Genomic DNA, 24,241 nt, shown 5'->3' on the forward strand with positions numbered 1-24,241 from the left:
ATAGTAACGAGTTTTATCGAAAAATAAAAAGGTCGAAAATTGGTCCTTTTTGAAAAAATCCCTGTACTATAGTACAGGAAAATTTTCGAAAAATCGCCAATTTTCGACCTTTAAATTTGTTGACATAAATGGTTACTATAGCATAATAATCATGCGCAGAGTCAAATAATGCGTTCTGCGCATGTCAATTGTGCTATAATAACCACTTTTGCCATAAATGGTTACTATAGCATAATAAACATGAGCAGAGGCGAATAATGGGTTCTGCGCATGCCAATTGTGCTATAGTAACCAGTTTTATCGAAAAATAAAAAGGTCGAAAATTGGTCCTTTTTGAAAAAATCCCTGTACTATAGTACAGGGAAATTTTCGAAAATTCGCCAATTTTCGACTTTTTTATTTGTTGACTTAAATGGTTACTATATAGCATAATAAACATGCGCAGAGTGGAATAATGGGTTCTGCGCATGCCAATTGTGCTATAGTAATCAATTTTATCGAAAAATAAAAAGGTCGAAAATTGGTCCTTTTTGAAAAAATCCCTGTACTATAGTACAGGAAAATTTTCGAAAAATCGCCAATTTTCGACCTTTTTATTTGTTGACATAAATGGTTACTATAGCATAATAAACATGCGCAGAGTCGAATAATGCGTTCTGCGCATGCCAATTGTGCTATAGTAACCACTTTTGACATAAATGGTTACTATAGCATAATAAACATGCGCAGAGACGAATAATGGGTTCTGCGCATGCCAATTGTGCTATAGTAATCAGTTATAATAATGATATAAGCAGTGAGTTAGGCAGATCATAAGTCAGCTCTCCTTAATTGCCTAAGTCACACAGCTGACTTAGGCAGAAACACAAAAAATATAGTATATTGATATAAGCAGTGAGTTAGGCAGAAAAACAAAAAAAAATTATGAGTAAGACACTTTTGTTATGAGGCTGTCGATATCATCTATATACAAAAAAATGCTACCTTTAAGTAACAACATTTAATAGCATAGCTCTTCAGATTAAAATTAACACTGATGATTTTAGAAAAGGTAAGTAGCAATAAAAGAGAAAGAATTTGTAACAAATGGGTTAAAAAATATACTATAAAAATGTATTTCTTATTTTATTAAAAAAATCATGAGTCTCCTCTCCTTAATTGCCTAAGTCACACAGCTGACTTAGGCAGAAACACAAAAAACGATCTGAACATGTGCAAATGCATATAAAAGCACTCAGATAATGTACAGAGGGCAGTATAATGATATAAGCAGTGAGTTAGGCAGATCATAAGTCCGCTCTCCTTAATTGCCTAAGTCACACAGCTGACTTAGGCAGAAACACAAAAAATATAGTATAATTTTGATATAAGCAGTGAGTTAGGCAGAAAAACAAAACAAAAATTATGACTTAGACACTTTTGTTATGAGGCTGTCGATATCATCTATATACAAAAAATGCTACCTTTAAATAACAACATTTAGTAGCATAGCTCTTCAGATTGAAATTAACACTGATGATTTTAGAAAAGGTAAGTAGCAATAAAAGAGAAATAATTTGTAACAAATGGGTTAAAAAATATACTATAAAAATGTATTTCTTATTTCATTAAAAAAATCATGAGTCTCCTCTCCTTAATTGCCTAAGTCACACAGCTGACTTAGGCAGAAACACAAAAAACGATCTGAACATGTGCAAATGCATATAAAAGCACTCAGATAATGTACAGAGGGCAGTATAATGATATAAGCAGTGAGTTAGGCAGAAACAAAATCATGACTTAGACACTTTTGTTATGAGGCTGTCGATATCATCTATATACAAAAAATGCTACCTTTAAGTAACAACATTTAGTAGCATAGCTCTTCGGATTAAAATTAAAACTGATGATTTTAGAAAAGGAAAGTAGCAATAAAAGAGAAAGAATTTGTTACAAATGGGTTAAAAAATATACTATAAAAATGTATTTCTTATTTTATTTAAAAAATCATGAGTCTCCTCTCCTTAATTGCCTAAGTCACACAACTGACTTAGGCAGAAACACAAAAAACGATCTGAACATGTGCAAATGTATATAAAAGCACTAAGATAATGTACAGAGGGCAGTATAATGATATAAGCAGTGAGTTAGGCAGATCATAAGTCAGCTCTCCTTAATTGCCGAAGTCACACAGCTGACTTAGGCAGAAACACAAAAAATATAGTATATTGATATAAGCAGTGAGTTAGGCAGAAAAAAAAATTATGACTTAGACACTTTTGTTATGAGGCTGTCGATATCATCTATATACAAAAAATGCTACCTTTAAGTAACACAATTTAATAGCATCAGCTCTTCAGATTAAAATTAACACTGATGATTTTAGAAAAGGAAAGTAACAATAAAAGAGAAATAATTTGTAACAAATGGGTTAAAAAATATACTATAAAAATGTATTTCTTATTTTATTTAAAAAATCATGAGTCTCCACTCCTTAATTGCCTAAGTCACACAGCTGACTTAGGCAGAAAGACAAAAAAACGATCTGAGCATGTGCAAATGTATATAAAAGCACTCAGATAATGTACAGAGGGCAGTATAAAGATATAAGCAGTGAGTTAGGCAGATCATAAGTCAGCTCTCCTTAATTGCCTAAGTCACACAGCTGACTTACGCAGAAACACAAAAAATTTGGTATATTGATATAAGCAGTGAGTTAGGCAGAAAAACAAAAACAAAATTATGACTTAGACACTTTTGTTATGAGGCTGTCGATATCATCTATATACAAAAAATGCTACCTTTAAGTTACAACATTTAATAGCATAGCTCTTCAGATTAAAATTAACACTGATGATTTTAGAAAAGGAAAGTAGCAATAAAAGAGAAAGAATTTGTTACAAATGGGTTAAAAAATATACTATAAAAATGTATTTCTTATTTTATTTAAAAAATCATGAGTCTCCTCTCCTTAATTGCCTAAGTCACACAGCTGACTTAGGCAGAAACACAAAAAACGATCTGAACATGTGCAAATGCATATAAAAGCACTCAGATAATGTACAGAGGGCAGTATAATGATATAAGCAGTGAGTTAGGCAGAAACAAAATCATGACTTAGACACTTTTGTTATGAGGCTGTCGATATCATCTATATACAAAAAATGCTACCTTTAAGTAACAACATTTAGTAGCATAGCTCTTCGGATTAAAATTAAAACTGATGATTTTAGAAAAGGAAAGTAGCAATAAAAGAGAAAGAATTTGTTACAAATGGGTTAAAAAATATACTATAAAAATGTATTTCTTATTTTATTTAAAAAATCATGAGTCTCCTCTCCTTAATTGCCTAAGTCACACAACTGACTTAGGCAGAAACACAAAAAACGATCTGAACATGTGCAAATGTATATAAAAGCACTAAGATAATGTACAGAGGGCAGTATAATGATATAAGCAGTGAGTTAGGCAGATCATAAGTCAGCTCTCCTTAATTGCCGAAGTCACACAGCTGACTTAGGCAGAAACACAAAAAATATAGTATATTGATATAAGCAGTGAGTTAGGCAGAAAAAAAAATTATGACTTAGACACTTTTGTTATGAGGCTGTCGATATCATCTATATACAAAAAATGCTACCTTTAAGTAACACAATTTAATAGCATCAGCTCTTCAGATTAAAATTAACACTGATGATTTTAGAAAAGGAAAGTAACAATAAAAGAGAAATAATTTGTAACAAATGGGTTAAAAAATATACTATAAAAATGTATTTCTTATTTTATTTAAAAAATCATGAGTCTCCACTCCTTAATTGCCTAAGTCACACAGCTGACTTAGGCAGAAAGACAAAAAAACGATCTGAGCATGTGCAAATGTATATAAAAGCACTCAGATAATGTACAGAGGGCAGTATAAAGATATAAGCAGTGAGTTAGGCAGATCATAAGTCAGCTCTCCTTAATTGCCTAAGTCACACAGCTGACTTACGCAGAAACACAAAAAATTTGGTATATTGATATAAGCAGTGAGTTAGGCAGAAAAACAAAAACAAAATTATGACTTAGACACTTTTGTTATGAGGCTGTCGATATCATCTATATACAAAAAATGCTACCTTTAAGTTACAACATTTAATAGCATAGCTCTTCAGATTAAAATTAACACTGATGATTTTAGAAAAGGAAAGTAGCAATAAAAGAGAAAGAATTTGTTACAAATGGGTTAAAAAATATACTATAAAAATGTATTTCTTATTTTATTTAAAAAATCATGAGTCTCCTCTCCTTAATTGCCTAAGTCACACAGCTGACTTAGGCAGAAACACAAAAAACGATCTGAACATGTGCAAATGCATATAAAAGCACTCAGATAATGTACAGAGGGCAGTATAATAATATAAGCAGTGAGTTAGGCAGATCATAAGTCAGCTCTCCTTAATTGCCTAAGTCACACAGCTGACTTAGGCAGAAACACAAAAAATATAGTATATTGATATAAGCAGTGAGTTAGGCAGAAAAACACAAAAAAATTATGACTTAGACACTTTGTTATGAGGCTGTCGATATCATCTATATACAAAAAATGCTACATTTAAGTAACAAAATTTAATAGCATCAGCTCTTCAGATTAAAATTAACACTGATGATTTTAGAAAAGGAAAGTAGCAATAAAAGAGAAAGAATTTGTTACAAATGGGTTAAAAAATATACTATAAAAATGTATTTCTTATTTTATTTAAAAAATCATGAGTCTCCACTCCTTAATTGCCTAAGTCACACAGCTGACTTAGGCAGAAACACAACAAATATAGTATATTGATATAAGCAGTGAGTTAGGCAGAAAAAAAATCATGACTTAGACACTTTTGTTATGAGGCTGTCGATATCATCTATATACAAAAAATGCTACCTTTAAGTAACAACATTTAGTAGCATAGCTCTTCGGATTAAAATTAAAACTGATGATTTTAGAAAAGGAAAGTAGCAATAAAAGAGAAAGAATTTGTTACAAATGGGTTAAAAAATATACCATAAAAATGTATTTCTTATTTTATTTAAAAAATCATGAGTCTCCTCTCCTTAATTGCCTAAGTCAGACAGCTGACTTAGGCAGAAACACAAAAAAACGATCTGAACATGTGCAAATGTATATAAAAAGCACTCAGATAATGTACAGAGGCCAGTATAATGATATAAGCAGTGAGTTAGGCAGATCATAAGTCCGCTCTCCTTAATTGCCTAAGTCACACAGCTGACTTAGGCAGAAACACAAAAAATATAGTATAATTTTGATATAAGCAGTGAGTTAGGCAGAAAAACAAAACAAAAATTATGACTTAGACACTTTTGTTATGAGGCTGTCGATATCATCTATATACAAAAAATGCTACCTTTAAATAACAACATTTAGTAGCATAGCTCTTCAGATTGAAATTAACACTGATGATTTTAGAAAAGGTAAGTAGCAATAAAAGAGAAATAATTTGTAACAAATGGGTTAAAAAATATACTATAAAAATGTATTTCTTATTTTATTTAAAAAATCATGAGTCTCCACTCCTTAATTGCCTAAGTCACACAGCTGACTTAGGCAGAAACACAAAAAACGATCTGAACATGTGCAAATGTATATAAAAGCACTCAGATAATGTACAGAGGGCAGTATAAAGATATAAGCAGTGAGTTAGGCAGATCATAAGTCAGCTCTCCTTAATTGCCTAAGTCACACAGCTGACTTAGGCAGAAACACAACAAATATAGTATATTGATATAAGCAGTGAGTTAGGCAGATCATAAGTCAGCTCTCCTTAATTGACTAAGTCACACAGCTGACTTGGGCAGAAACACAACAAATATAGTATATTGATATAAGCAGTGAGTTAGGCAGAAAAAAAATTATGACTTAGACACTTTTGTTATGAGGCTGTCGATATCATCTATATACAAAAAATGCTACCTTTAAGTAACAAAATGAAATAGCATTAATAGCTCTTCAGATTAAAATTAACACTGATGATTTTAGAAAAGGTAAGTAGCAATAAAAGAGAAAGAATTACAAATGGGTTAAAAAATATACTATAAAAATGTATTTCTTATTTTATTTAAAAAATCATGAGTCTCCTCTCCTTAATTGCCTAAGTCACACAACTGACTTAGGCAGAAACACAAAAAACGATCTGAACATGTGCAAATGTATATAAAAGCACTAAGATAATGTACAGAGGGCAGTATAAAGATATAAGCAGTGAGTTAGGCAGATCATAAGTCAGCTCTCCTTAATTGCCTAAGTCACACAGCTGACTTAGGCAGAAACACAACAAATATAGTATATTGATATAAGCAGTGAGTTAGGCAGATCATAAGTCAGCTCTCCTTAATTGACTAAGTCACACAACTGACTTGGGCAGAAACACAACAAATATAGTATATTGATATAAGCAGTGAGTTAGGCAGAAAAAAAATTATGACTTAGACACTTTTGTTATGAGGCTGTCGATATCATCTATATACAAAAAATGCTACCTTTAAGTAACAAAATGAAATAGCATTAATAGCTCTTCAGATTAAAATTAACACTGATGATTTTAGAAAAGGTAAGTAGCAATAAAAGAGAAAGAATTACAAATGGGTTAAAAAATATACTATAAAAATGTATTTCTTATTTTATTTAAAAAATCATGAGCCTCCACTCCTTAATTGCCTAAGTCACACAGCTGACTTAGGCAGAAACACAAAAAAAACGATCTGAGCATGTGCAAATGTATATAAAAGCACTCAGATAATGTACAGAGGGCAGTATAAAGATATAAGCAGTGAGTTAGGCAGATCATAAGTCAGCTCTCCTTAATTGCCTAAGTCACACAGCTGACTTAGGCAGAAACACAAAAAATATAGTATATTGATATAAGCAGTGAGTTAGGCAGATCATAAGTCAGCTCTCCTTAATTGACTAAGTCACACAGCTGACTTGCGCAGAAACACAACAAATATAGTATATTGATATAAGCAGTGAGTTAGGCAGAAAAAAAAATTATGACTTAGACACTTTTGTTATGAGGCTGTCGATACCATCTATATACTAAAAATGCTACCTTTAAGTAACAACATTTATTAGCATAAGCTCTTCAGATTAAAATTAACACTGATGATTTTAGAAAAGGAAAGTAGCAATAAAAGAGAAAGAATTTGTTACAAATGGGTTAAAAAATATACTATAAAAATGTATTTCTTATTTTATTAAAAAAAATCATGAGTCTCCTCTCCTTAATTGCCTAAGTCACACAGCTGACTTAGGCAGAAACACAAAAAAACGATCTGAACATGTGCAAATGTATTTAAAAAGCACTCAGATAATGTACAGAGGCCAGTATAATGATATAAGCAGTGAGTTAGGCAGATCATAAGTCAGCTCTCCTTAATTGCCTAAGTCACACAGCTGACTTAGGCAGAAACACAAAAAATATAGTATATTGATATAAGCAGTGAGTTAGGCAGAAAAACAAAAAAATATTATGACTTAGACACTTTTGTTATGAGGCTGTCGATATCATCTATATACAAAAATGCTACCTTTAAGTAACAAAATTTAATAGCATTAGCTCTTCAGATTAAAATTAACACTGATGATTTTAGAAAAGGAAAGTAGCAATAAAAGAGAAAGAATTTGTAACAAATGGGTTAAAAAATATACTATAAAAATGTATTTCTTATTTTATTTAAAAAATCAGTCTCCTCTCCTTATTGCCTAGGTCACACAGCTGACTTAGGCAGAAACACAAAAAAACCATCTGAGCATGTGCAAATGTATATGAAAGCACTCAGATAATGTACAGAGGGCAGTATAATGATATAAGCAGTGAGTTAGGCAGATCATAAGTCAGCTCTCCTTAATTGCCTAAGTCACACAGCTGACTTAGGCAGAAACAGAAAAAATATAGTATATTGATATAAGGAGTGAGTTAGGCAGATCATATGTCAGCTCTCCTTAATTGCCTAAGTCACACAGCTGACTTGGGCAACACAACAAATATAGTATATTGATATAAGCAGTGAGTTAGGTAGAAAAAAAAATTATGTCTTAGACACTTTTGTTATGAGGCTGTCGATATCATCTATATACAAACAAGGCCATATAGATGGCTGCAGTAGCGTGCTCATTAGTGTTTACCGTCCGACCGACCAACCTACCAACTGATCAAAATTACTGAACATGTTTAAAAATGTTGAAATGTTTAAAAACATTTATATTTTTTTAATTTACACGTGCGTAGCCTGTCACTTTTAACGTGTTCGTATAACGTAATTTCGAGTTGAAAAGTAAGTCAAGAAAACAGAAATCGGGCAAAAAGAGTGCGCAGTGCGCGCGCAAAAATCTGCGCACTCATGGCAATTTTGTAAACGCTTAAAATTGCCTGAAACGTACTCTTATTTCATCGAAAATAAATTTTGAAAATTTTTAGCACGCGTACGCATGCGTTACATGCGCTACGCACGTAATTGTATTGCCATATGATGATTTATGCCCTGAAATTTATGAGTACCAAATTTTATTTAATTGTGATTCATGGTTGGTTTGATTACAAACGTGATTTCGTTAAATCGTGCGTAGACCACGTAATTTTTTATTGCGCACCCTGAAAACATAACCACATCGATTCCTGGCCATAAGGAATATACTGTGAAAAATTGACTTAGCTAGATTAAACTGATATCGAGATAAGGTCAGAAAGCGATAAAACGCATAGTGATACCGGACCGACAGACAAACCAACAGACAGACCGACCGACCGACATAGTCAACTATAAAGTCGCGACCACGCGACTAAAAATCCCTGTACTATAGTACAGGGAAATTTTCGAAAAATCGCCAATTTTCGACCTTTTTATTTGTTGATATAAATGGTTGGCCCATACAGGAAAGAGTTTCCTGTATACAAGTACAAAGGATTCTAAAATAACCCATGTGGATTTGCCCGAATGAACCCTCTAAGGACCCTTTTGGGATCTATATGTGGTGTGCTACATAAGGCCCTGTATTAGAAATTAGTATGGGGTAAATAGTTCATAGATGAACTATGGAATAAAACTAAATGTGCACCCTCAATCTTTAAATAACATTTATGGATTTGCCCAAATGAACCCAAGGGCCGATCCTTCATGGACCTTTCGGGGTTCTCTATGTGGGGCTACAAGAGACCCTATATTGGAAATAATGTATGTGGGGTGAAAATGTGGGTTCATAGAGATATAATAAATATCCCTGTGCACCCTCGATCATCCATAAGGAATATTTTATGGATTTGCCCAAATTAACCCAAGGGCCGGTCGTTCTCCATGGATGGACATTAAGCCCCATAATGGAAATATAAGGGGTGACACTTTCATATAGACAGGCGTGGCCTATGAATTAAGCTGCCTGTGCACTCTCGATCCTTAAGAAAAATTTATGGATTTGCCCAAATTAACCAAAGGGCCGGTCCTCCGTGGACATTAAGCCCCATAATGGAAATATAATGGATGACACTGTGGGTTTATATAGACAGGCACAACCATGGAATAAAGCTGCCTGTGCACTCTCGATCCTTAAGGAACACTTATGGATTTTCCCAAATTAACCCAAGGGCCGGTCCTCCATGGATGGACATTAAGCCCCATAATGGACATATAAGGGGTGAAACTGTGGGTTCATAATAGACAGGCGGGGCCCATGGAATAAAGCTGCCTTGCACTCTCGATCCTTAAGGAACACTTATGGATTTGCCCAAATTAACCCAAGGGCCGGTCATCCATGGACATTAAGCCTCATAATGGAAATATAAGGGGTGACAATGTGGGTTTATATAGACAGGCACATGGAATAAAGCTGCATGTGCACTCTCGATCCTTAAGGAACCGATTTGGATTTTGCCTAAAATGAAACAACAGCAGGTCATCTATTTAAACCCTTCTGTGGTTCTCTAACTGTATGTTCAGTTCTACATTTGGCTCCTGTATCGGATCAATGCATTTGGCTACATAAGTTACCGTGTTAGAAATATATCGGGTAACTAAAACTGTAGGTTCCAATATTAAGCCATGGGAAAAGCCTGTCTGTGCACTCTCAATCCTTTTAAAAGGAACCCATATGGATTTGCCAAAATGAACCAAGTGTAACTTCTGAATTCTCTATGAGCCGTACATTCCGTTTATTGGAGATTCGTGGATACCTGATTGAAATTGCTCAAATATTTCTGAAAGACATTGTACTGTATAGTAATAGTATTATTCCCCTTCCACACCTCTTTGAATTAAATCCGCCCTGATAGGCTCTTAGGTACAGGATTTAAAGGCAATAATCACACTTGCATTTTTCAAACAGTATAATCTATTAGATTGAATAAAAATATCTATTATAAACAATTTGCCGTTAGAAATCTCTGTGCCATGTCGTTATTTAGATGAGAAAAACAGGTCAAAGGTTAACATTACAGACAAATAGGTGTTTCAGTCACTTTTGAAAAAAAGTTGCATTATGGCAAGTATAAACATATATATTGTGAACAATTTGACACCACAATTGGCTCCTTACGACAAATATTTATTAATTTATGTTTTTATAACCTTATTCAATTATGTCAAAGGTTAATAACCACACTTCCGGTCATTTTCAAGCAATATCATCTGTTATACTGAATATAAATGTATATCTTGGGAACAATTTGCTCCTATTTTTAATTCTGTCCGACCTGCCGTTACATAGATATAGCAAAAAGAGGTCAAAGGTCAAAATTGCTAACAATGGGGTTTCCGGTCAATTTTTCAAAGAAATTTCTGTTAGAGCTAATATAAACATATACATTGTGAACAATTTGACACCAACACTCACTACGCCCAGAATTTCCAGAGATATAGCATGTTTTTATATTGGTCAATTTTGAACTTTGACCCCTTATATCTCGAAAACGCTTCCTATCCTGATCGATTACCTTCCATATTCGTAATCTACGGAAAATTCTGGTCTAGAAAAGTTGGATGGCAATTTGTCCCCTTTCGGGTGGTGATATCCCCCCTCCTGCCACCGGACTAATACGTGTATAAGATAATTCAATAATATCACCATATATTGTTATCATCTTATAGGGCCATAGTAACTAGTTTTGTTAAAAAATAAAAGGGTCAAAATTTGGCCATTTTTCTAAAAAAAAAGTCCCTGTACTATAGTACAGGGACTTTTTTTCGAAAAATGGCCAAAATATAAACTTTTTAAAATTCAATAATTATGCGATAACATTGCCATATATGCCCATATATTGTCTTATCATCTTATAGGGCCATAGTAACTAGTTTTGTCAAAAAAACAAAAGGGTCGAAATTTGACCAAAATATCAACTTTTTAAAATTCAATAATGAAGCGATAATATTGCCATATATTGTCTTATCATCATCTTATAGGGCCATAGAGCCCGTTCGGACGGAACAAATTTACACGTGTAATGGTCGCATGTGGTGTAAACTTTTAGATAAACTTGCTGTTTCAAAAAATCTACCTCATGAGGTGGATTTTTCAATTACACCTTAAACCGCAAGCTGAATAACCGCAAGATAAGGAGCAATCTGACCCTAATAGTGTAAAGAGATGCACGAAATATGACCTTTACACGTGTAAATTGTTCATCATCCAAACGATCACTGATTACACATGTAAAGTTACACATGTAACTGATTTTACGTCCGAACACAGCCAGTCGAAATCTGGCCTATTTTCGAAAATTTCCCTGTACTATTTTTTACGAAAAATGGCCAAAATATAAATTTTTTAAATTCAATAATTATGCAATAATATTGACATATATATTGCGTTACATCACCTTATAGGGTCATAGTAACCAGTTATATCAAAAAATAAAAGGGTCGAAATATGGTGCATTTTTCTAAAATGTCCCTGTACATTTATAGTAGTTTTTATAAAATGGTTGGCAATATATATGTGTACTTTTAAGAAATAATAATAATCATATTTAATAAATAATTTCTGAAAGTAAACCCAAAATGTAAACTAGAATTCAAATTATCATTTACTAGTTTTTATTATCAATTATAAATTTGTTCGATAAAACCACATTTTATCTATTCCATGATTTAAATTACTCTACCTAGCCTTCATATAATATTCTATTATAACCAGTGGCGTATCCAGTAGGGGGGGCCGGGGCCCTGATTTTGTTTCTGTCGGCACATCATCGCGGCCGTCGGCAAACAAAGGTGCCGGGGAAAAAAATAAACTATTTATTCTGACAATAATTGAACTGTAAACATAATTCTTTTGAGTGTTTGTTTATTTACATATTATATCATCATTGATCCCTTCAGATCAACTATTTTTTATTTTCATTACATCTAACGAAACACGTAAAGAATGTGTAGCACGTACGTACGTACGCGGTAGATTTTTTACTCAAAAGTCTTTGACCTTACCCTAAAACCTTGTTTTTGCATGCAGTTGAGCCTCTCATGACCTGGGATTTGTATGTCTTCCTACGCTAAGAGATTATATAGTTCCACATGCCATGCTTTTTTGTCTAAGATATATTTATTATAAGTGCCAAAACCGGGTTTTTTTTTCTCGATATGAGGCCTTTATTATTCAACATTTTTAAAGAAATCGCGATTGGCATTGCTCACGGTTGAATGATTTAGGATTCTAGCTGATTTGATTGGTGGATGCGAATCACCCGCAGCGGAATGTTTTCTCTCGCGCGTGTACCATGAATCTCTCTGATCGTTACTACACAAAGTTAGAGCAATGAATTTGTCCGAATTCCGTTAAGTAAACAACTTTATAAATTTTATAAGCATTTAATAACATGTTTTATTGATATTTCCAATGGTGATATATAAAATAAATTACTAAAAAACGTAATTATATGTAATTATTTTAACCAAAAATGGCGTAGTTAATAGAATTATCGACTACTGAGGCCGCAAATTGTTTTACTTCTTTCGTGGCTAAAAACGATCATTTTTGGCGATGTTTTAGACCCTATATTTCGAAAACTACAAATCAGATTTTCCCAATTCTTTCTTTATTGTAATATGAATACAACATACTAACAGATAATGTTGGTTTGGTTTTAATTTTTATCGTTATCCCATATAAGACAATGACTATGTAATCCTAGAACATATATTGATCAGAGACGTCGTATGTACAAACTACAGATAATGACTCCAATTTTGTCGGCAAATTGGCAATTCCCGGCCCCCCCAACTTCAAAATCCTGGATACGCCACTGATTATAACACACCTGATTGTATTCTTGCAATTGGTTAATTACGCATGTCGTGTCATTTAGAATTAAGCCCTACATAGCTGATACCTTATTGGTGATAATTTAGAGTGCTTTAAACATTTTAAAATGTTTTTCCACGTGACGTTACTTCGCATTAAAAATTCGGGTCTGGCTCCATAACAATAGAGCAGTCAATTTTTCGACTCATGAAATATTCTCACCATCCAACTCATAATAAACATTAATCAATTGTGGAATATTCGTAGCTGATAAATATATAACATACAGTGGCGTAACGCAGAGGCTTATTTTTGACAAATCTGCTCATGGCCCCTGGGTTTAGCGAGTAAGCACTCATAGCCATTATGCCACTGATAACATATTATTGAATCTATACCTGAATTATACAGAGTTTGTTTTAGAAAGCATGGGTGCATTCCCCATCCTTTAATTAGCGACTCCTGTGCTTGTTTTTAAAATACAGCTGATAAATATTGTGTCATACGTCTTGTTCTTTCCTTTTATTAATTAATGTTAATACGTTTTGCAATTCCTGTTCTAGTTGTAACTGTAGACCTGCCATCTTAGTTGTTCCTTCATTTTCAAATTCACCATGTTGTAACTTTTAATAAACAAAACAAAATATAAAATTGATTTAAAATAATTATTAAAAATTGCGCAGTTTCTTTTTTAATACTGAAGCAATCCCAGATCGGAACAAATAAAATTGAGATATCTTAAAATATTTATATTATACACTTTCCTTCTTTGTACACTTGTGTTAAACAGCACATTGAGACTATTTTAAAACCATTAAATTACTTTACAAAAAAATACTATGTAAATGTTTTGGTAAATTAATATGAAGCCTACCTTAGTATTACTATGGACTGTCTTAAGCATCAGTTTGGCGGATGATAGTAACTGTATTGCTTCTCTGTGACTGGTTTTAGATTCACTCACCAATTGATAGGCTAAAGAAAAACAAATCGCATTGTGACCAAGAAATATCCACAACAAGCTATGAAATACCATTTGCGATAGCCTCAATATTTAAACATTTGACCATAACAAAACGAATAATATCATAATAAAAAGATTTTCTGTATAGAAAAAAATTATAATTTTTAACAATTATATTACACTCAAATGTGACAATTCACAATTGATTTTGTGAACGTTTATGGTTGACTCATTCATGCATATAGAAGCTTGGTTCTCACTTGGACGCAATGTAACAATGTAGTTGACCAATTACAAGCAACAGTTTGGTTGACCCTTTGTATCGTGATTGGTCAAATTACATATACATCTCTGTGTTGCGTACAAGTATGAACAAAGTTTTAATAGTATTACAGAATCTTCCATTACATGTGATGCATACCTTTAGAAAGTTCAATGGACTGTTCCATTATCACCATGCATGTTTCTACATCTTTGGACCAATCACTGTTTTGTGTTCTACAACGATGAGACTTCTGAAGACATTGTATTGCCTGAAAAAAATTAGAATTAGACAATGAACATGATTTGTACATAGGCTCTTAAGATCACAAACCCACCCACACCAAGAGTGCCACAATTTCAACACAACCAAGATACAAGACCCAATACCTTGAGATGGGCAGATTGGTCCACATGTATACCTTATCATTGTCTATTTGGTCACTTGAATGTCCATCACCTAGGAGTCTTGCGTACGACCTCCACACATCGGCATTTCCCGTAACAATCGATGTCAAACGACCAAACAATTCCTGCAGTTTCTTCCGGTGTTTTGAAGCTAACATAAAAAATGAGATAGCGATTGTTAATACTATTACTAATACAGTACATTTTTATTTCCAAATAAGGACAATTCAACACATACCTGGTACTCCATCACTGCCTGTGATGTTGTTAACAACTGCCGTTACTAAAATATTCATAATCTCTTCATCGACGTACTTGCCTTTTAAATCCAACAATCTATGACACGCTTGTATACTGCTTTGGAAATCACCAACGTCAGTCGCCACCTCAATTAAAAAAAAAATGGGATAGAAAATAAAGATAATGCATAGCATATGAATAAACATAAAAAAATAAAATGTATTGTGTATTTGTAAGTTCCTGAACTATGACCTAGGACAGGAAGTAAATATCCTAGGTCAACTCTTAGGAACCACATCTCAATGTTCATTATAGTGATACAGAAAAACTAGAACAGTTCAACCAATCACAAGAACCGAGAGATATTGCTTTACCACAAATGTAACACAGGCACAATCATTGGACGGACTGAACTGCTGACTAAATTTGTGGATGTTTTTTGAAAGAAAATTATTGAATTTATTAAATATATAAGGCTAATCCAGAAAACACATCTTTTACAGACATACAAGGGATGGGCTTATACTACACAAATATTGCATACTTACAAATAAGAAGTTTTCCCAAACTTTTTCATTTTCATAGTTACACTTGATCGCTTCCTGCAGTGTTTTATGAGCTTTTCCCCTAAAAAAAAGCAACAAAAAAAAAAAACTTTTTAAGGAGAACACCACTTTCAAGATGACATACTTTAATTTAGGTAAATTAGATATGAATACATCCATTCGTAAAACAGCCTTAACATTTAGGCTGCAGTCCATTGAAGTAAATCAAAATTAAAACCGTAGTCCCAAACAATTAAATTAATTAAATGCTAATTATTTATAATAATTTAATAATTATTTAAATACACTTAATACGTCTACTTTTAAGTTGATATTTACTTGCTTATTTTTAAGTTTAAAAACTTCAAAATAAGCAAGTAAATATCAACTTTATAATAACATATTTATCGAGAATCAATCAAGTCAGGTTGACTTACTTTTCTTTTAACTTTATATGACAATGTGCAAGATTATTCCAAGATTCAAAATTCTGAAGAAAAAGAAATTATTTATTTGACAACAATTCAATTCAATTCAAATTTATTTAGTCATTGTTTATATTTACAATTTCAGTATATAATTGATGGCAAGGGTCATGCATAAAGAAGAGAGTGCAGATATTCAGCAATGATAACAATGTCAAAATATTATCTTGAAATCCAAGTATCCTTTTGTGAATTAAAGAACAGAACATTCTTTACATCCCGGTATTAGATTGACAACTTACATCCATCTCTATGGTAAGACACTTTCGGTACGCACGTATGGCCACTTTATACTGTTCAGACTTGAGGGCAGCAAACCCAAGAAGAAACCAAGTGTTGTACTGAAAACAAAAAATAAACATGATTTTTAGCAACAAATCAGTACTTCAAATTGTTTCTTAGCGTGAAAGTTCATTTGTAAAGCGCCCTCACCGGCCATAATTTCTTTGTCAGTTCCTTAACTATGACTTAAGACAGGTAGTAAATATCCTAGGTCAACTCTTAGGAACCACATCTCAATGTTCATACAGTGATACAGAAAAACTAGAACAGTTCAACCAATCACAAGAACCGAGAGAGATATTGCTCTACCACAAATGTAACACAGACACAGTCATTGGACGGACTGAACTGCTGACTAAATTTGTGGATACTTATATAATTCTATATAATAACTAAAAAACACCAAAAAATACTTCTATAATATGCTAACTACTAATGGGTTTCCAGGCTTACATCTACTTGTTGCCCTTTTCCATCATAAATTCAACTTACCTGTAGTGAGTTCCTTTCTAGAGATTTTTCAAAACACTGGATACTTTCTTCATATTTTTCATCATCTAAATATAACCTTCCCAGCGATCTCTGCGCTCTAGCACTTTTATGATTGGATACTTCCCACGCTTTTAAATAATGCTCCGGATTTCTAGTCACATCACCAAGTAGGCATAGCATCAGTGGCGTTTCCTTGGCTGACAGTTGGTCATGTATAAGACGTTCTGCCTACATAAAAATTAAGAAAATAACTAATATTGTACAGAGTAAAAAAAAAATTTCATTCACAGTTACATCATTTGAAGATACTGCTTTTGATTTTAAAAAGAGATAAAAATGACATGACATATCGAATACATTTTATACAAATAACATATGAATTTTAGAAGTCTATTTCCGATTGATAATTGTCAGTTCCTGAACTATGACCTAAGACAGGAAGTAAATATCCTAGGTCAACTCTTAGGAACCACATCTCAATGTTCATTATAGTGATACAGAAAAACTAGAACAGTTCAACCAATCACAAGAACCGAGAGAGATATTGCTCTACCACAAATGTAACACAGACACAGTCATTGGACGGACTGAACTGCTGACTAAATTTGTGGATATTTTGTAAAAGCATATTAATGTAATACCTTATCAAGTTTATCAAGTTTTTGGTAACAAAAAATAGCCTCTTCCCATAACTGCAGTCTTAAGTATACTTGTAATGCAGCACTTGTAGATCCAAGACTTAGTAGCAAGCTAGCTTGTTCACTCTATGAAAAATAAAAATGACATGGGGGTTTCAAACAGGAGTTACAAAACAACTTTTATTGGGACATATCATTTTTTTTTTATTCATTCACAATAACAATGTTGAATAAAGAAAAGAAGCGGGTGCTTGACAGTTTGAGAACATTCATAAACAAAAACAAATAAATAAAACATCAATATGGGTCACCCACGACCAGTCAGCACCTCCGGTGGAACACTCCCCTGTGGGGAATAATGGGGAGATACTCCTTTACCTTACTAGTGATTCAATACAACTTTGAAACACAGTAGAAACCTATATCTGGTTACCAACATTCAGAGGGAACCTTTTCATAAAAAGAAAGATATGCAATACATGTATGTGTTAATACGTCTTTATCGAACATGAGGTTACTGTTTATAAACCAAAGGATGGACCTTGTTAACATGTTGAGAATACAGATATTGACAAACGTACCTCAACTACCCATTTCGGTGGTAGATTTAAAGAATAGAAATGATGGAATCGAACACTAACTGGACACTTCTCTTGTTTTAATTCGTTAACTAAAACCTGAAACATAAAAAATATATATAAATGTATATTAATCTTCATTGTACTAAAAAAACAAGTATTGCTATCATTGTCACATTTATCTTATTTATTTATGATATCTTATAACAATAATAAGAAATAAAATGTCAGTTCCTGAACTATGACCCAGGACAGGAAGTAAATATCCTAGGTCAACTCTTAGGAACCACATCTCAATGTTCATTATAGTGATACAGAAAAACTAGAACAGTTCAACCAATCACAAGAACCGAGAGAGATATTGCTCTACCACAAATGTAACACAGACACGGTCATTGGACGGACCGAACTGCTGACTAAATTTGTGGGGGTACAAAAATAAATTATGATAATTTCTAGCATTATCATTTTAATGTTTACTAATTTACTTTTATGTCACTTCAACATTTCTTATGTAATACAGTACTAAAGCTCTGTTTACACTATCAAACTTTATGTGTTATTATATGTATATATGGACATGATGATGTCATATCACTACCATATTTGGGCACATCTCCCTTTTTTTTGTCAAACTAGTTTGATAGTGTAGAAAAAGCAATGATGTACAGTACCTCAACCTGCATCATGGCTCTCTCAATTTTTCTTCCTTTATCTTTCTCCAACAATGAACGAGCCATTAGTGCTTTTATTTGGGCACCCCAACACTGTGGCTGTCCCAATACATTCTGTAAAAACAAACATTTACAAATTATTTATAAAACGATTCAAAATTAGCTCAAACTTACAATAGTCTATGCATGCTAAATATCTTGGGTACATATCTTGAGTAAGCTCACTGGGTACAAAGGCTTACAAAGTAGCTAGCCTAGTGGTTCTTAACTTTCTAGTACTATATAAAACACTGTTCTACTTACGTCAACATACGCATTAAGTTCTTCTTTTAAAAGTTCAAATTTTGCGCTGTTTCTTTTATGGTGAGAACTAAAAAAATAAATAATTTTCTTATTCATAACAATTTGAAAACTGTAAATCAATTAATTAATGATATATCGCATCATCTTGCTTTACTGTGCAGAACCTAGTTGAGTATATTCGCACATTACACTACACAGTCTTCAACAAAATATTATGGCGCTTTTTCCTGGTCAGCTGCTGTTCTCGGCAACGCCCTTCTAAATTCAATCACGAAAGCTGAATCACTCACCACATTCAAACAACTCCTCAAATCCCACCTTTTTGATTTGCACTTTTATCATTAATCTTTTACTCTTTTAAATTTCTGTTTTCTGTTTAGAGGCACCCTGCATTTTGCGCAATATAAATTGAACATTATTATTATTATTAACATGGTAAAAACCCTCATAGAGACAGGTACATTGCTATTCCAACTATTTTCAACTTACAAGAGCCCAAGTACAACTGCTTGTTGTAAAGGTGCAAGATCCGTAGACTTTGTTTCATTTGGTTCAAGAAGTTGAACACGTTCTAAAATAACATCATCATCTAGGTGAAGATCCTAAAAGAAAAATAATTATTATAATAATTTAAGCAAGCATTTTGTTATTTTCACCAATATTTTACGAGGGTGGTCCACTTAATACATGGTTAAGCAAAATTAAAGTTAGACTTTGGTTTCTCCAAATACAAGTTTTGAATTTTGCTTTGTGTAAAATGAATGAATGTTTGTTTATTTTTTTGTAACATTGTTCATATATATATATATTTATTTATTACAATTGAACAAATAAATATTTACTTGACTTGAATTTGTCAAAAACAAAGGCTAGACAGAGATACAGGCAACTGCAATGGTGCTATGCTCTCTAATGTTCTGTCTACACTATCAAAAGTGTGATGTGCCTAAATATGGTAGTGATATGCCCAAATATGGTTCAAAAGAATATGTGAAAAAGAACACAAAAGAAAAATTACCTTTGGTAGATTTTCTTTAATTAATGATTTATCATCTTCTGATAAAGCTGTTGATAAAGTAGCAATCTCTTGTTTTTCAATCTTCAAGATCAACTGAGCACAATTTGTTTGCTGAAATTTTGTCCTTTTTCCTAAAGCACCTAAAAAAAAAAAATAAAAAATGGAGCAGGGTTGTCAAAAGTATGTAAATTGTAAATTTAAGCTTTCTGAGGGATGTGGCAGTAACCAAACATCTTTACAGAACTTTGGGAATTGTTTAGTTTTATTTAACTTTACCGACTTGAGTTACCAGTCATTATCATATTTATAGCTTGTCTACACTATCAAGCTTGTGATGTGCATATACCGTAGTTCCTCGGGTATAATCCCACCTCCGGTATAATCCCACCCCCGACTTTACGATTACCTTCTCACGCAAGCATATCCCCGGGCAAAGTCCCAGTGTATAATTTAACATTAGGCCAGAGGTGAGCCTAGGCCTACTGTAGCTAGCTAGGCATAGGCATAGCACAGGTAAGACCAAATAGGCCGCCTAGGCCTAGATGGCCTGGCCGTCTAATTGCTAGGCCTACATCGGAATATAGCTTTTAGATAGGCCTAGCCTAAATCGTAGCTAGAAGAAATTTCGTCATTTTCAGTTCATGCAGCGGGAAATCTCCGGGTATAGTCCCACCTCCCAAATTCGGGAAAATTTCACGTACAAGGGGGGGTGGGATTATACCCGGGGAACTACGGTATATGGACATGGTGATGTCATATCACTACCATGTTTGAGTATATCACTACCATATTTGGACACATCACACATTTGCTTTTACCAAACTAGTTTGATAGTGTAGACAGAGCTTTACTTTCTTATACCATATATATTTGAGTATGGTCAATCCATTTTTACGTACCTGTAAAACTGACTTTTATTCCTGCGGCTTTTTGAGCAGCTTCTAAATGATCTTCGCTTTGTTGATAATGATAGTAATAATGCGATAGAGGGCAGCATTCAAGATGGAACATCACGCACAACTCCATGTTGTCCTCATTTGCCACGAGGACCTCATTTTTAAGAACTTAAAAAGAAACACAAAATGATTACATAACACAGGATGAAATCTGAAGACATTTCAAAAGACAAATATATTTTGTTACAACCACCAAGGCTGTACAAAGATATTCAATTGATATTGAATCAGTGACTACATTAGTATAACTACAACCTTGTTGTAAAACTTGGCCATTTTGTAAAATACCAACCTATTAAACATCTATGATTGTATATTAAAACTTACTTTTTTCTCTACATTTCATAATTTCTTCATGAATTTCGGGAGACTTTTCATCTATGAGTTGTTGTTGAATCCACAAACATCGCATAGCCCACCAATCAGAAGTCTAGAAAAACAAATGAATGAAGTATATTTGTGTAAATTTAAATAATTACATTTTTTTTTAAATTAAAAAAAACTAGCTCAGAATATAAAGTAGTTTTCCAATTTTTTTAAAAACACAAATTGCATTTGATGACATAACATTAGACCTAAAAATTGTATTAAATAATTCAAATGAATTTTACAACTGAATAATATTAAATAATTCAAATGAATTTTACAACTGAATAATATTAAATAATTCAAATGAATTTTACAACTGAATAATAGAATAGAAGAAAATTAGAAATGGTCTACAAACGTACCTGGCACATTGTTAATAGAGGGCGACATTGTACAAGAATAACTTTCGCAAGGAACAAGTATTCCGGGAAATCTAAAAGTGAGTATACAGCATCGCTACTGCTACTTAGAGATTCCTTACAAAACTCTTTAAAATCCTGAGCCTAGAAAAATATAAAGAGATATCCATGAACACAAAACACACAAAAATAATCGTACCTAATACTGTATAGAGTGTGAACTTCTTAATATTATTATTTGTCCTTTTTTTAAACTGGCCTTCTGGTTGCTTAGATAGTCAACTTCTAAAGCTGTCAAACTAGTTTGACAAAAAAGTGTGATGTGCCCAAATATGGACATATCACATATTTTGTCACATAAAGTTTGATAGTGTGGACAGAGCTTAAAGTTTGATAGTGTGGACAGAGCTTTAGGGATTATTCTTTGCAAATTATAAATATACAACTACCTTAGTATCAAATTGTAAAATGTATTTAGGTGGGAAGAGCTAGATATGGAGAATCAAATATAGCACAATTTGTACATCTTTATAAAAATAATAATAATAAGTGTACCTTTTCTGTTGTTCGCAATCCTTGTGATAGGAAGTGAGTTGGTTGACATTTTGTTTTTGGTCCAGTCCAGTTATTCTGTACAAACAAGTTGAGTAGTGAGATACCAATGCACAAAACTTCTAACTCTCTATTTCAATTTTTTAATGAGAAATGAACAAAAACAAAATTATTTTCCATCAGATTGTTTCTTGCAAAGTTTATTGCAAAATAAACCAGCAGAGTAAGTGAATACTTAAATTAACAAGTGCAATAAAAATAAGTGTATTGTAGCATGTAGAAAATTGGTTTTGTCTGGCGAAATGCATTGAACATGACATTACGCCATCTACACACGGAAGTAATAATTTAATTACTCTATGGTATACACTATAAAACTAGCCACTGGAATAAAAGTCAGTTTTACAGGTACATAAAAATGGATTGACCATACCCAAATAGATATGGTAAAAGTAAGTATAGCTCTGTCTAACACTATCAAACTAGTTTGAGAAAAATTATGTGATGTGCCCAAATATGGTATGATATCACATCATCATGTTCATATATGGGTGCATCACATTTTGTTGTCACATAAAGTTTGATAGTTTAGACAGAGCTTTAAGATGGCCTTATGCCCACACTAATATTTAATGAAGTACCTTTCTATACAATTAACCTGTTCGTCATTGAGGTATTTTTTAATTCTGTTCTCAATAGCATTTCCCAAATCTTCCATCCCTTCTTCTTGCGTGTTAGTTCCAAGGATATCGACACTTGTACCGCACAAAAGACATGATTCATATTTACGATTTAAAACAAGCTGTACACATTTATCACCTAAAAAGAAGAGAATATATATTTATAACGCATAATTTGAGATATAAATCATATACTTATAGGGTAGTTTCTTAAAAATTTGTAACAAAATTATGGCCCGTCTCATTTTATCATTATTTATTTCCCTACTTTATTTTATTTGTCAAATGTAATATTATAGGGCCTAATTAAAATTATAGGGCCTATATTTAGTCCTACATACAGTAGTCTAGTATTTTATAAAAATATTATATAAATAGGACTAGCCTAGACGACCTCCTAGTAGTAGGCGTAATTTTGTAATTAATATTATCGTATTATTAAATATGCATATAGCTACTAGGACTAGATAGTTACTAGTAGCTAAAGGCCTACCTACCCTAGGCCTACTAGCTAGTAGGCTATTTATTTAGGCCCTATTTCTATTTGTATTTTATTTAAATAAAATTAAAATAATTATTAAATTCCATTCACAATATGTAAATCATAAAACATATGCATTGTCGGAAACTATGTGAGCATCAATTCGCCTCAATTCTTTGCATGAAATGATTTTTGATCAACGACAAAACAAGTCTGCTTAGGCTAGGCCTAGGCTTACTAGACTAGAGCATACCCGTAGTCGGACTGCCACGGTTACCTTCGGGTTCTGTCCACGCCGCCGCTGCCGATGTTTTATCATCCAACTGTTTGCTTACATTCTTACTTATTACATTCGATTCAAGTAATAAGCATTTTTCAGTATCCACAAGAAGGTTATAATCTGAAGGTAATGCCATTGTATTTCAAAAACTTTACAGAAAAATCATAAAACACAACATTTACGGGACAGACCAAAGTAGGCCTAGAACAACCACATGGCACATTACGTCACAGATTGAAACTTCATTCCTGCTACTTAGTGTCAACTTGCGTCAACACCAATCAAATCGCGTTTAAACCAACTTCAACACGTTAACTACGTCAACTTGAGTCCATTTATATTTTGGGCATTTGATGATAGTCTGAAATCTAGGAATGTTTCACACTCATTGTGTACAACAACAAACTCATTTGTTTAAAATTTATTT

At 32.9% G+C, this 24,241-nt stretch overlaps 1 protein-coding gene across 1 annotated transcript; it reads right to left on the reverse strand.

Moving 5' to 3' along the window:
* Window positions 1-12,028: 12,028 nt before the first annotated feature.
* Window positions 12,029-24,010, reverse strand: LOC140060160 (tetratricopeptide repeat protein 27-like). The gene is made up of 21 exons (XM_072106254.1): window positions 23,812-24,010; window positions 23,015-23,192; window positions 22,377-22,503; window positions 21,825-21,965; window positions 21,421-21,523; window positions 21,037-21,201; window positions 20,138-20,277; window positions 19,609-19,721; window positions 19,120-19,186; window positions 18,817-18,930; window positions 18,146-18,241; window positions 17,568-17,690; window positions 16,927-17,154; window positions 16,395-16,493; window positions 16,105-16,157; window positions 15,671-15,749; window positions 15,121-15,268; window positions 14,897-15,033; window positions 14,635-14,746; window positions 14,124-14,224; window positions 12,029-13,872 (listed from the first exon to the last, which is right to left on the reverse strand). Exons 1-21 carry the CDS (start codon window positions 23,948-23,950, stop codon window positions 13,750-13,752), a joined length of 2,586 nt encoding a protein of 861 aa, XP_071962355.1. The 5' UTR covers window positions 23,951-24,010; the 3' UTR covers window positions 12,029-13,749.
* Window positions 24,011-24,241: the final 231 nt, after the last annotated feature.

The sequence above is a fragment of the Antedon mediterranea genome, chromosome 10, assembly GCF_964355755.1.
Source record: "Antedon mediterranea chromosome 10, ecAntMedi1.1, whole genome shotgun sequence".
In the NCBI taxonomy this organism is placed as follows: domain Eukaryota; kingdom Metazoa; phylum Echinodermata; class Crinoidea; order Comatulida; family Antedonidae; genus Antedon; species Antedon mediterranea.

What these genes read in the sequence shown, in the direction of transcription:
- LOC140060160 (XM_072106254.1), bottom strand. Translation starts at nt 23,950, where the DNA reads ATGGCATTACCTTCAGATTATAACCTTCTTGTGGATACTGAAAAATGC. An exon ending in TAGAAAGGAACTCACTACAG is followed by an intron (nt 16,494 to 16,926) that starts GTAAGTTGAATT and finishes TTTTGTTTTCAG; the next exon opens with TACAACACTTGGTTTCTTCT. An exon ending in GTCCATTGAACTTTCTAAAG is followed by an intron (nt 14,225 to 14,634) that starts GTATGCATCACA and finishes GTTTTTCTTTAG; the next exon opens with CCTATCAATTGGTGAGTGAA.